At 38.3% G+C, this 13,262-nt stretch overlaps 3 protein-coding genes and 1 non-coding gene across 7 annotated transcripts in view; 2 read left to right on the forward strand and 2 right to left on the reverse strand.

The window, feature by feature from the left end:
* The window catches only part of NDUFAF2 (NADH:ubiquinone oxidoreductase complex assembly factor 2), a 136,267-nt gene extending 132,877 nt beyond the window's left edge, over nt 1-3,390 (forward strand). Inside the window, exon 4 of the mRNA XM_027606054.2 lies at nt 2,892-3,390. Coding sequence (XP_027461855.1) covers nt 2,892-3,143 — 252 coding nt within the window. The 3' untranslated portion in view covers nt 3,144-3,390. The remainder of the gene's footprint in view (nt 1-2,891) is intronic.
* A 1,595-nt stretch (nt 3,391-4,985) lies between these two features.
* Nucleotides 4,986-5,173, forward strand: LOC113930102. The gene has a single exon (XR_003522465.1). It is a non-coding gene; the product is annotated as a U2 spliceosomal RNA (small nuclear RNA).
* A 3,487-nt stretch (nt 5,174-8,660) lies between these two features.
* Nucleotides 8,661-12,397, reverse strand: SMIM15 (small integral membrane protein 15). Of its 4 annotated transcripts, none has more exons than XM_027606058.1 (3): nt 12,267-12,397; nt 10,896-11,033; nt 8,661-10,040 (listed from the first exon to the last, which is right to left on the reverse strand). In XM_027606058.1, exons 2-3 carry the CDS (start codon nt 10,995-10,997, stop codon nt 9,804-9,806), a joined length of 339 nt encoding a protein of 112 aa, XP_027461859.1. In that variant the 5' UTR covers nt 10,998-11,033; nt 12,267-12,397; the 3' UTR covers nt 8,661-9,803. The 4 variants fall into 4 exon arrangements, with proteins under 4 accessions (XP_027461859.1, XP_027461858.1, XP_027461857.1 ...); XM_027606057.1 differs by lacking the exon at nt 12,267-12,397 and adding an exon at nt 11,952-12,260; XM_027606056.1 differs by lacking the exon at nt 12,267-12,397 and adding an exon at nt 11,903-12,260 and having other exon boundaries at nt 10,896-11,029.
* LOC113928552 (basic proline-rich protein-like) lies at nt 11,849-12,890 on the reverse strand. The gene is made up of 2 exons (XM_027604421.2): nt 12,267-12,890; nt 11,849-12,215 (listed from the first exon to the last, which is right to left on the reverse strand). The coding sequence occupies exons 1-2, from the start codon at nt 12,854-12,856 to the stop codon at nt 11,849-11,851; spliced, it is 957 nt and encodes a 318-aa protein (XP_027460222.1). The 5' UTR covers nt 12,857-12,890.
* Nucleotides 12,891-13,262: the final 372 nt, after the last annotated feature.

Consider the following 13,262-nt stretch of genomic DNA (forward strand, 5'->3'; position numbering starts at 1 on the left):
AAAAAAGACAAAAAGGAAATTCTTTTCTAGGAAAAATTATAATCTCCATGTTTCTCAACGCTGAAATTTTTAATCTATCTTCATATGTTAAAATAATTAACATATTCACATTGGGTTTTTTATTTGCCTAAATGGCTATTGTAAGAAAGAAACTGATTTGGCAGAGTGATGGTGAGTAAAGAGAAATTATGTGAAGACAGAACAAAAGAAGGAACAGCTCTCAGCCCTTCAGTCGTGATGCAGAAGCTAGAGGCTTACACCAGCTGTAAGACTGCTACAGTAGAGCTGAGGTAAATAAAGCAGGTGTGGGCAGCTTCAGGCGATGTGACGTGACCGAGCCTCTTACACCAAAACCAGACAAGCTGCAGACCAGCTTCTCAGCAGCGTTTTGCTACCTGTGGTGGGTTACTAGTTTAAGTTCAACCCTGTCCCGTAGCTTTCATTCTGCTCAAGAGTTTCCATGAAGACACAGCAGGTCGTAGAAAGTATTGAAGAGTATGGAGATATGAAGAAGTATTTTTTCTAAATTCCACTATTTCCAGTATCATATTGAGAGAGATTTCCTTTATGATACATGGTCACTTCACCTGACAGTTCTACAGGGTGCATAAGAGCCTCACTACTCTCACCCTCCTCGCTCCTAAGAGCTGCCCCTAAACTCACTTACTGTGGTTATTAAACTGTTCATGGGGAATTGGTCTGTGTTGTAGAAATTACATGAATATTTATATTCTTTCCCAAGCATGTTTGCTTTGAAGGAGAAGTTTCATTAGATGGGCCCTTTGTGCCTAAAACTAATTCTATAACACTATACCCCCCAAAAAACCTCTTTTTTCCTTTAAGTAGAAACCATTATTTCAAATGTGATTTTAATTATCAGTGTTTACCTTTTTAAAGGACTATTACTACTTGAAATTCACTTTAGAAACAGAAAGGTGGCATCATACGTTACCCAGATGTTTCTTTTCTGTGTCATTTTTTAAAATGTTGAAATTAAAACACATAACTTGGAAGAACTTGTTTTTGTCAGTGTTGTCAGATATTAGTTACATTAACATTCAGTTTTTTCATATTATAAATGATATATATAAGGAAAAATTTAAAAATACAGGTAAGCGAAAAGAACATTTAAAAATACTACCCAATCAAAAGTAATTGTTAAGACAAAAGGAAGAAGGGACGCCTGGGTGGCTCAGTTGGTTAAGCGACTGCCTTTGGCTCAGGTCATGACCCTGGAGTCCCGGGATTGAGTCCCACATCGGGCTCCCTGCGCAGCGGGGAGTCTGCTTCTCCCTCTGACCCTCCCCCTTCTCATGTGCTCGCTCTCTCTCTCTCATCGTCTTTCAAATAAATAAAATCTTTAAAAAAATAAAGATAAAAGATGTAATGACTATATTTCATCTGTTTTTAAGATGTACATCTTTTCAAATTTTAACATCTCTGAAATGAGGATGTGTAGAGTTGGTGCCTTTTTTTAGTGGTATGTGTAACAGTGATGCTTCTTTTTTTAAATATTTATTTACCTGACAGAGAGGGGGTGGGGGAGTGAGAGTGCACAAGCGGGGGGAGCCAAAGAGGGAGAAGCAGGCTCCTTGCCGAGCAGGGAGCCGTATGAGGGGCTTGATCCCAGGACCCTGAGATTATGACCTGAGCTGAAGGCAGATACTTAGCCGACTGAGCCACCCAGGCGCCCCAACAGTGATGCTTCTTAAATCTTAAATTTGATGTTTCCATTGTACCAATGAAATTTTGGCTATAGATCTTTATGGGTAGAATAGCAATTTTGAGGGACAGAACTATATTGCACAAATAGCACAAATATTGCACAATTTTGAGGGACAGAACTGTATTGCACAAATAGCTTAAATGCTGATTTAAGAAGCATTTCCAGCAGCACAGTGCCTCTCTGCCACTGGTGCCCTAGGGCATGCTGAACTCCGATTCCATCCCTGTCCTCCCTCTCACTGCCACACCCACCACTCCAGAAGACAAAGGGACAGAGATGGGACTTGGTTCTGGTGCTGTGGGGGGCGGTAGAAGCATCCATGCTTTAATTCCCACAGAGAATTAGACTGGTAGGAGCAGCTTTCTGAGGCCATCTCCCCTTCACTTCATCTCCACTACAATCACTGATGATTACTTTTGAGCCAGAAAATAGCTGCGAAGCTTAGGAAATCTTTGATAGAGTAACTTAGGCTCTTGTGTGATATTTGATGTCAAGTAGTTTGTTTTACTTCTTGGGTAATTGTAAATATTTTTATTTTGTGGTCCTTCATGTCTTATTACAGTATATGACGGCAGAATTGTTTAATTCAAATAATAATGGTATATGATCAGATAGCTTTTTTTTTCTTTAAGATTGTATTTATTTGAGAGAGAGAGAGAAAGAGCTCAAGCAGGGAGGAGGGGCAGAGAGAGAGGGAAGAAGCAGCCTCCCCCAGAGCAGGAGAGCCCAATGCGGGGTTCAGTCCCAGGACACAGAGATCATGACCTAGGCAGAAGGCGGACACTTAACTGACTGAGCCACTCAGGCGCCCCACAAGACAAGTTTAAAAAAGCTATCTGAGGGGTGCCTGGGTGGCTCAGTCAGCTCAGGTCATGATCCTAGAGGCCTGGAATCGAGCCCCGCCTCCGGTTCCCTGCTCAGTGGGAAACCTACTTCTCCCTCTGCCACTCCCCCTACTTGTGCTCTCTCCCTCTGTCAAATAAATAATAAAATATTAATTAAAAAAACTGTAAAACTTGTCCTGTGCATATCTATATATTATTTAAATGCAAAGCAAGTATCATTTATATATATTTATTAGCTATTTTACTTTCATAAAACCTACAGTTTGGGTTTTCTTCTAACTAGAAATTTAATAATTTCTTCCATTCATATATACATGCAGGAAATACTAAAGAATGAAAAAAATAGAGAAGAAATTAAAATTAAAAATCAAGATCTTTATGGAAAGGAAAAGCTCCTTAGCAAAGGGAGCAATGAAGAACTCTTGGCTCCACCAGTTCAAACTCAGATCAAAGGGCATGCCTCTGCTCCGTACTTTGGAAAGGAAGAACCCACCGTGGCTCCCACCAGCACTGGTAAAACCTTTCAACCAGGATCCTGGATGCCACAAGGGGGCAAGAACCCCAATCAATGAATACACTGTGGTAGTATTTCATTTGGATGGAACTTTAACAATAAAAGAAGTAAAAATTACTTTATTTTCTGACTGTACAGTAAGTTCTCTGTTCCATTAAGCTTAAGAATTTTAAGAATTTATTTTTAGTATGCATTAAGAAATGTGAGGTTATGAACTATAGAAACCTTTTTTTTTTAAGATTTATTTTTATTTTTATTTATTCATCTATTTGACAGAGAGAGACACAGCAAGAGAGGGAACACAAGCAGGGGAAGTGGGAGAGGCGGAAGCAGGGAGCCCAAGGCGGGGCTCGATCCCGGGACCCTGGGATCATGACCTGAGCCGAAGGCAGATGCTTAACGACTGAGCCACCCAGGCGCCCCTTTTTTTTTTTAAGATTTTTAAGTAATCTAGGGGCACCCAGGTGGCTCAGTTGGTTAAGAGTCTGCCTTCGGCTCAGGTCATGACCTCAGAGTCCCAGGATCAAGCCCCATGTGGGACTCCCTGCTAGGCAGGGAGTCTGCTTCGCCCTCTCCTTCTCCCTCGCCCCCTGCCTCTTCTCTCTCTTGCTCACTCTCTCTCAAATAAATAAAATCTTAAAAAAAAAAAGATTTTTAAGTAATCCCTACACCAAACGTGGGGCTCGAACTTACAACCCTGAGATCAAGTCACATGCTGTACCAACTGAGCCAGCCAGGCTCTCCAAAACCTAACTTCTTTTAGGTTTAACTCCTTCATTTGCTTTAGTCGTCATTCTGTTTATGAATTTGCTTAGGTTTTCCCTCTTAGGATTGCTCCTTTGTGAAGTATTCTGTAGTTGTAAATTCTCAGTACATTTTGGATCCTTATGATCATTTAGGAACCCTAATGTTTATCATAATAGAAGGTAAGGGTAATTAGTGAGCTCTCCTAAAGTACCCAATAAAAAAAGAAAAAAGTTGAAAAGACTGCTGTTTCTGGAGAGGCAGTCTGTGAGATTCTAAAGGACTAATTAAAAACATCTACTTGGATAAAACATGTGGAGGCCAAGAAAATGTAGTTGGTAAGTGAAAAAAAGCCATGAAGACCTGGAGTTTGAAGAGAGGAATTAAGACCAAAAGACATAGACAATCTATCACAAAACTCTGAAAGGACAGTAAACAGAGAAATGGTACAATAATTGGAGTTCCTAAGATTAAAAATTATTTTGAGAGGGGCGCCTGGGTGGCTAAGGTCATGATCTCAGGGTTGTGAGAGTGGAGGCTGCTTGGGATTCTCTCTCTCCCCGTCCCCACTCCACCCCTCCAAAAAGAAAAGAACAAAAAAAATTACTTTGAGAAAATGAAAAATAGAGTTCTCTGTGACTGCACTGACAGTGGAGATTCCAGGGGCTTGTATATTGAAGAAAAATGTAGATGGGTGATGTTAAAACACTCGTTATTACACAAAAGTATTTTTGAAGGGTCATAAATTTTCTGAAGTGCACAACTAAGTTTTTGTTGCTAATATAGACTTCTCACAGTGTATGGCATTATAATAGGTGCTCAATAAATATTTACTGATTAAGTGATCCAAATTTTAATGCTGTATAGGAAATCCTTGGTTACCTGTTTTAACAGTGAATTCCTAAAAACACATAGGTTAACATTTTTACTTAATAGAAGGCAGAAATTTTAATTGCTTAATTACAGAAAAATACCTTATAAAATATAATATTAAAACAAATAATCAAATGTAATTACCATAACCTACTTATTGAATGACAAAAAAGCTCCTTGGTGAAAATACTACCATTCCAGCAACATGCTAATGTGAGTTTAACCATTCCGTCATTACAAAATAATATTACATTTTACCATACAGGCAAAAAAGGAACTAGTCATTGCTTCTTGGCCTTTTGGCTAAGATCAAGTGTAGTATCTGTTCTTACCAGTTTAAAAAAGTAACTAGTCACCAGGCAGTATAGAGGTACAAATGACTGTAAATTAAGATGTTCTTGAGTCCTGGGTTATAAGAAAAATTGCAAATGTTCTAACATGCTAGAATATTTCTACTGCCAAATACCTATTAGCTTATTAAATGTATTCTATAGGGCGCCTGGGTGGCTCAGTTATTAAGCATCTGCCTTTGGCTCAGGTCATGGTCCTAGGGTCCTGGGATCGAGCCCCACATCGGGCTCCCTGCTCCGCGGGAAGCCTGCTTCTCCCTCTCCCACTCCCCCTGCTTGTGTTCCCTCTCTCGCTGTGTCTCTGTCAAATAAATAAATAAAATCTTTAAGTAAATAAATAAATGTATTCTATACATACCTTTTTATAAATGTTTGCCTACAGTCTGTAAATATCTTAATGTATGACAGAATTTACATTCATTTTAATTTTTGTTTTCATTTTAAAATCACTGTTTTATTAACTATAAAGAACAAACTGAGGGTTACCAGAGGGTGGGAGGGTAGGTGAAACAGGTGATGGGGATTAAGTAGGGCACTTGTGATGAGCGCTGGGTGATGTGTGGACGTGTTAAATCACTAAAGGGCACACCTGAAACTAATGTTACATTGTATGTTAACTAACTGGAATTTAAATAAAAACCTAAAGATAATAAATACTAAGTAGATGAAGCATAAAAAATAAAGTAAAATAAATTACATTAAAATACCTGTTTTACAGAAGCAGCAAAAAGAAAATCTTAACCAAAAGTCCTTGTGGAAAAATACCTGAAGTGCGATTATGATACTGGCCCACCATTATTAGTAGAACACGCACTTTTTTAAAAAAGATTTTATTTTTAAATAATCTCTACATCCAATGTGGGGCTCAAACTTACAACCCCAATATCAAGAGTCGCACACTCTGCTGACTGAACCAACCAGATACCCCTAGAGCATGCAGTATTACAGTGATTTCAAGAAATGGAAATGACATTTATAGTAATCCATCCGCACTCCTTTTCTCAAGACTAACATTTTTTAGTGGCGCTGTTAGATGGTATCAAAACAGAGTTAAATGTCCTACCTAAAATTTGAACTATAACTTTGGCCTAATTCAAATTACCTTTCTAAGCAAACTTTTTTATATTTGGCTTTTATGCCAGACACATGCAAAGTACAATTAAAGCATTAAATAAAGTATTAGTTTGTCCACCATATATCATATTTTAAATAATTATATTTTGGACATTTACAAGTTTTTTTTATGAAAATGTCTTAAAATAAGTGAAAATATCTTTATTTCTTCAAGACTTAAGACCTATGCAAAATTTTTTTAATTCCAAAAGCAAAAATGTTCATTTCAAAGTAATGAAAGTGTTGTATACACCTTACGTACTTTCTCAGAGGTAAATTGTTCTTGATTTCCCATGCCTGTGCTCTATGTGCATGTAGCAGATTTCTGACTGAAGTACAGAAAATTTGTTGGCTGATGGGTTTAATCATACAAATCTAGCCTATTAGCTATGGCTTGGATATGTGAAGTTGAAAATCAACAAAAATGGAGGAAAAAAATTTTCCCATTATTATGTTACTCTTTTCCATTTCTACTTTTACGAACTGATTTCTGGCTGTCACTTACTTCATTTCTTAATCAGCCTTGAACCAAAACCATTACATTTTTTAATGTTATCTTTTTAATGCTATCTTTAACTTTACTATTTAAAATGTAACCTGATCTCACCAAACAAAAAATAAAACACAAACAAATAAAATAAAATGTAACCTGAATTTATATAGAACAGGCTTTCTCAAACTGTGTTTGTGTGGGGAAAAAAACAGAAGTGAGGAGAGTCTATGATAGTCAAATTACGTTAAAAGACTTCAAGAAATCTCTTAGGAATAAATCCTAAGTTCTATTTTATATTTTCCAAACTTGTGGTATTTGAACATGGAATCTGTTTTAATATGTTTGAGGGTTACCAGAGGTTACATGTATATATACATGTATATATTCCAAATATGAAGTAAATCAGAGTGATGCTATAACCAATTGCAAACATAAAAACAATCATGAATAGGAATCAGACTTCCTCTCACATAATACCAGATAAGGTGTAAGTGCCCCTTGCCCCTTTACATTAGGTACAAGGAGAGAAGGAATGGGTCAGGACCTGCTAATTTTAATTTATCTCAACATTGGTTTTCCAGCTCATAGCATGGTAAGCTTACTTTGCTTACTATAATTTCAAGAAATAAAAGTAAAATATGCTATACTAAAAAGTATATCGCATACAGTAATACCACGCTGAAGTTTATCACATGGATAGTATGGATCAAATTCTGACACACAAACTTGTTTTTTTCTTTTTGGGTAAAATGTGTTTTAGACAGCCTGTTTTTCCAAAACCAGCCATAAAAAGGTAACTGATTATATTAGTTCTCAAAACTTCAGAAACAATATAAAGGGCAATTTTTAAAAGTATTATAGCTAATAGTAAATGAGATTCTTTCATCAATAGTACTATTTGTTGCAGTGAGAAAAGATTGATTTTTCTGAAGAATCCCAACTCTCACAATACTCTCTATTTTACATCCCCCCATTAACCCCCCACATACACATAAGTACACAGACATACATATTATAAAACCTATTGATCTCGCATATATAAAAAGGCTTCATAAATGTTGGAAAAAGCTAAAGCTGAAGGAACAAATGGCATATGTCAAATACAAAACTGGCATGTGTTAGACTTTAAAAAGAAATGATAGAAAAACAGATTTCAGTTAAATAACTAACTTTAAATTGTAACAAGAGAACCAATGAAAACACAGCTTTTAGTAGATAACTGAGAATTATGGTGAATATACCTTTTGCTTCAATATTTGACTCTAAAATGTGGCCATAAGCAAGATTTATGTATATAAATCCCTTTCACGAACAGCTTGACTATAGAAACCCAAACACATTTTAGATATATCTTAACCTCATTTTTCTTAAAACTGTGCTCTGCGGGCCCAGGAGGGCCAGTAGATCTATAGAAGCATATTTTTAAGTTTTAATTCCAATGATAATTTCAACTATTAAAAAGTTCAGTGACAATAAAAAGATCACTAGATATCCTAGCTCGCTTAAGTAACAGAACAGAACACTGAATTACCTTAGTGCCTGGAGTTGCAATATGTTCATTCCACTGGCACCAAGTAGAAACTGACAACCTAAAGTGAAAGTACTAGTGTTTAGACCAATCCATAAGCATTCTCAGCAGTCCTTATGTTTTCATAGTTGAGAAACATTGCCCTTAACTTTTCTAAGTAGGCTTTTAGCTAGAAATGAAAGTCAAAACCCTCTTAAAAGTCTAACTTCTATAACACATCTAACTTTAATTACCTTATTATTAACCCCCCTTTAAAAACAAAAAAACCCAGGACCTCTTTATAAAAAAGTATCAAATTTATTTCAGTATCTAGTTTCATTTTTAAATTAAAGCTGGTGGACAACTTTTTGTAATTTAAAATTCATTATCAGAGGTGAGGAAAACGTTAATAAGCTATTATGTACTGACAGTGAATAAAATTATTAGCCTATGCATTTATAAAAGCCATGTTTAACAGTAAAAAAATTCCAGTTATACTACTTAGCTGAAGGAAATATCCTTTAGCTCTTTATTTCTAATTTTAACACATTCTTATTTTGACATAATTTGTCTTTTTCACCCAATTACTAGTATGATGAACAAAATTTTTCCAAATGTTAAACCTTACCACTTATGAAATAGTACTTAACTATTACTTTTTAAGAATTCCTTAAGAGAAGTCTGAAATTTTAATTTTCACCATGAACCTGTTTGATCAGAAAGTATAGAACATCACTACTAGATAAATTAAAATGAAGAAATGAATAAAAACACAAAAGTGGCATCTATGTAATGAGCAAATTATGAGATAAGACATTTTAACTACTTTACATTTCAACATAGCACAATAAAGAATAAACTGGTTCCAAGGTACCACAAGGTTTGGCATTTTTACTGCAAGCTTTAAATCATAGTGTTACTCTACTCAAGACATCTCTAAGAAAATGGCAGGTTCATAAGTACAAAAACTGTTCTATCTGGTAGGTGGTATTCTACATAGCCAGTAAGAGAATTCTTTATGAGATTGTAAAAAATATAGAATGTCTGATAATTATCTCAAAGACTAAAATGAGAAAAATGCAGAACGCAGTCATTGGTTAATATGTGGCTTTGAGAAAGCCAGAAATCATTCTATTCCAAGAAATAAGCAATAATAATAGAAGATGTAAATAATATACTATATGCCTCTTTAAGCCAAAGCACACTATTCACCATTGGACAGTTTTGATTTTTACATTCTCATGATTTTTACATTCTCAATTCCCTTTGTCTAGAACAGGACCCCATTCTAAGCCATTATTTGAATAATAGAGTTCATAATGTACAGTCATTTTTCTCCACAGGATGTTTTCATTTCAGAACACAATCTGCAAAATGGCAAATGACTAAGTCAATTATAAAGAATTTATAGCATAATAAAAGCCAATTTACAGTTAACTGTCAATAGACTTCTACATCAAAACCTAAAAGTTGCTGCAGTAGAGGTCACAACTAACATGATTCTTACAGGTGCTCCGACTTTGTTTACAACAAATTACTGACATAAAAACCAGAAAAGAAACCTTAGTGGGTCCTTTCAACACTGAATAATTTTCCAAATGATGTTCCTCCGGTTATATAGCCTGTTCGTTCATTCCTTCAATCCTTTTTTAGTCGTTTAGCTTTTGCAATATTTTCTTGACGTTTTTGTTTCTTCTTTTGCTCCTTTTCCCTGGCCTCAATCATCTTGGCCAATTTCCAGGACAGTACTGCACTTGCTAGAAACAATGGAGTAAGGGCCAGGATAACTGTTGTAAGGAAACCATATGGGTCCGTTGCAGCCCATTCCACAACATACTCAGCCCAAGCCTTTATATCAAACATCTTTGTAGTCGTCTTTGGAAAAGAGAAGAGAGGGGCAACAAAAGAAAAGGCTATGTGGTTAATCAAATTTTTTAAAAAAGCATACAATCAGTTAACTCAGAATTCTGTTATTAGTTTTTTATTTTTAAAAAGCATCAATTAGTACTATTTTAGAACAGACTGCTCTCTCCAGTTAAGAAGAAATAATTCAACTAGGTAACACTTAAAAGATGTAAAGGTATAGAAGATTAAAAACCATGTGGAATCTGTCATAGGGACTATACATTCTTCGTAATCAAGACAAATCTTATTTAGCAGCAGACATTTTTATAAGAATCTTGAGTCTAAAGCACTCTTTCCAGGAAACAGAGGAATCCTGTAATTTTTTGACACATCCTTAGAATTAAGTACAATTAACAAAAGTATGATTCATCAAATTTGGTGTTTGAAAAGGACAAGCCACAGAGTACATGAAATGCTTGGAGAAAGGAAGGTAATGGAGGGCTGTTTCCAGGAATGAAAAGGAGAGAGTATGGGAAGCATGAAAATATCCATATTCATATGCAGAGATATATGCAAAAAAGTGACATGCTATTTTATGCCCTCTTTCAGCTCTGAAGACTCCTACTTGAGGACATAATTTAATAAATGAGAAAATTACCCATAGCAGGTGCCATGCATTTTGTTCCACTTTGAGTTGGTATGGGAGGGCAATCTGGTAAATAAGAATGGTGTGGATCTGTGTCACATTTTCTGTTTTGCCCAGAGGCTTTTCAACCTTTCAGTGTTTGTGTCAACCTCTATTCAAAGGTGAAAATTAGGAATACTTGGGTAGGAATGGGTGTACATACATCCACAATTTCAGCTGGAATTTAAAAAGTCATCTACCTTATGCTTGAGTACTTCTTTCCAACTTAGTCCTGGGATTATTAGCGAGCCAATTACAATTTCAGATGACCCTTGCTTGTTTGTCTTCTTTAGCTCTACCATACACTTGTGAGAGAAGGTTTAAATTTTATATACTGGCTGGGTTGAAAAGAACAGATAAAAGAAAAAAAGTTTAGGTCAGGACATTCAGGATAACTTTAAGACACTTTCAAATGGACTATTTTGAAATCGTATATATGCAATCTGTAAAATTGCCTGGCATATTATAGACATTTAATATCTTTATCTTCCTAATTTGAAGAAAGAAATCATTACTACAATTGCAAATGCTAAGAAAATCCTACTGGAGTAATTACAAGTATTTTACTAAATTACTTCCAAAATAAAATTATGAAGCTCACGGATATATAAAAAGACAAATTAGTTCACTGATAAGTTACAGCACATCCATTCCTAGGTTTTGAGCTTTTAATGCTAAAAATGTCATTAACTTATAGGGTTAGGTATATAATTACAAAATCAAACATCTCACTTTATTCTTTAAAGGTTTTTTGGTCTCCCTATTATACAATTCGTGTTCTTTACAGAAAACCAAGACAAAATATAAATCACAATCCCATCACTTCAAGGAAACTACCACTGGCTTTAATATCCTTCCACCGGCCTCTTCATATTTTCAACAGAAAACATTAGTTAAAGCGCCTCTAGTAGTATATTGTTAAGTAGTCTAGCTTCCGCCCCCTGCCCTTGAATTCTTAGGACCACACAGAGATCCCATCTGTCCCTTCAGCTTCTCTAGCACGGTAATGAATTAACTAAGGCAAAATTCAGTGATAAGCGGAAAAAAACTTTGCAAAAAAGAGTAACGCGGAAGTGAAGGACCCAGTTTGTGGCTGTTTTAGTCATTAACGCAAAAAAGTTATCGTCCACAGACCACACAGCTCCCGTGCACTTCAATTTCGGACCCAAAGGGCACGTGTCTCCACACTTGGAGGAATCCGTATTACCCTTCCTCTTTCCGTAACGGGTCGACCGGGCTTGATCTCCAAACCAGACCTGCGCGGCTCCTGAAGCTGCAGCGAATGGTACTTCACCGCCATCAGCACGTCCCGTCCATCCCTGTTTTCGCCCTTGCTCATTCCTGCTTTCCTATCCCATCTGGCCGCCCAGCCCAGGGGGCCGCGTTCAGGCGCCCCTCGGCCTCGGCGGGCGGTTCCCGGGAATCCAGGCTTGATCCCGCCACAGCTCGGCCCGCCCGGCGACGTGGCCGCCTCCTCTGGGCACGCGGGCAAACCCACCCCAGGGACCGCCACCAGCCCACTCTACATCACGGCCGGGACCTTGGGCTCAGACCCCTACTCCCAAACTCACCTCCAGGCCGGAAGCAGGAAGGCGGAAGCCGCGGCTTTCCCGTCCCGCCCACAGGCCGGCCCCAGCCCGGAGTGGGCCTGAGGAAGTCGAGGGGCCAGTTTCCGGCTGCGCCATTGCTGTGTGGGTCCCGGGATCTCGACTTCGAGGGCTGGCGGGGGCGGGGGCGGAGGAGGGCGGCACCCGGCTTCCCGGGAAGCCGCAGGTGAGGCCGCGCCGGTGTGCGGCGGCGCCCCGGCTGGCCGCTGGCTAGGAGCCCGAGACCGGCGGCCTCCTGCCGGGACGAAGGGGCCAGCGTGGAGACGCGGTGGACTCAGGTCTCCGGGAGCCGGTCCGGAACCCTGCGGGCCCTCCGCCTTTGCCCCCGATGTAAGCCAGGAGACAGCCCCCCTGCCCTGCTCGAGCCAGACCGTTGATGGAGGGCCCCGATGGGTGTTGTATGTAGCCCCTGGAAACAGACTAAAGAGCGGCGGCAAGAAAGGAGTTGGTCTCCACAAACCGCCCGAAGTCAAGGTGAGGGTCACCCAGCGACTGTTGAGGGATTCTGGAGAGTTCCTTCTCCCGGTTCCCACCCCACCCCTTGCCCCTCTCATCTGGTTGGACAATAGTTAAAGCCTCACGTACTGGAGACAATGAAGCAAATGGACCATGGTGGATCCACTGAACCTTATTACTAAGGGAAAATGCAACCATGCCGTGTGAAGAGGGGATTTTTGTTGTTTGTTTTTAGTTTGAGAACCTAACTCATTTCATACACACATCCCCACACAAAATGAACCATACTTGCCCAAAGTAAACTCGGTAAATAAACTGGGCATAGAGTTCCCACAGAGATAACTTGTTCTTTCAGTCCACAAATAAAGGGATGCAAAAGTCAACAAGCAGAAAGAGTGAGTTTAATATTGTCTTCTAATCTACAGGAACTGAGAGATTAACTCTGGTTTGGTTGGTGACCAAATTTTGTGATTGCTTGCGCTGAACTGCTCTGTTTGACTACCA

The sequence above is a fragment of the Zalophus californianus genome, chromosome 5 (genome assembly GCF_009762305.2).
Source record: "Zalophus californianus isolate mZalCal1 chromosome 5, mZalCal1.pri.v2, whole genome shotgun sequence".
NCBI classification, from domain to species: domain Eukaryota; kingdom Metazoa; phylum Chordata; class Mammalia; order Carnivora; family Otariidae; genus Zalophus; species Zalophus californianus.

Coding starts and splice junctions, on each gene's coding strand:
- LOC113928552 (XM_027604421.2), bottom strand. CDS start 12,856: ATGAGAGGGGCAAGGGGTGGGGTGGGAACCGGGAGAAGGAACTCTCCA. Junction 12,216..12,266: donor TTCCTGCTTCCGGCCTGGAG/GTGAGTTTGGGA, acceptor CGTGATGTAGAG/TGGGCTGGTGGCGGTCCCTG.
- SMIM15 (XM_027606058.1), bottom strand. CDS start 10,997: ATGGTAGAGCTAAAGAAGACAAACAAGCAAGGGTCATCTGAAATTGTA. Junction 10,041..10,895: donor AAGAAGTACTCAAGCATAAG/GTAGATGACTTT, acceptor TCTTTTCCAAAG/ACGACTACAAAGATGTTTGA.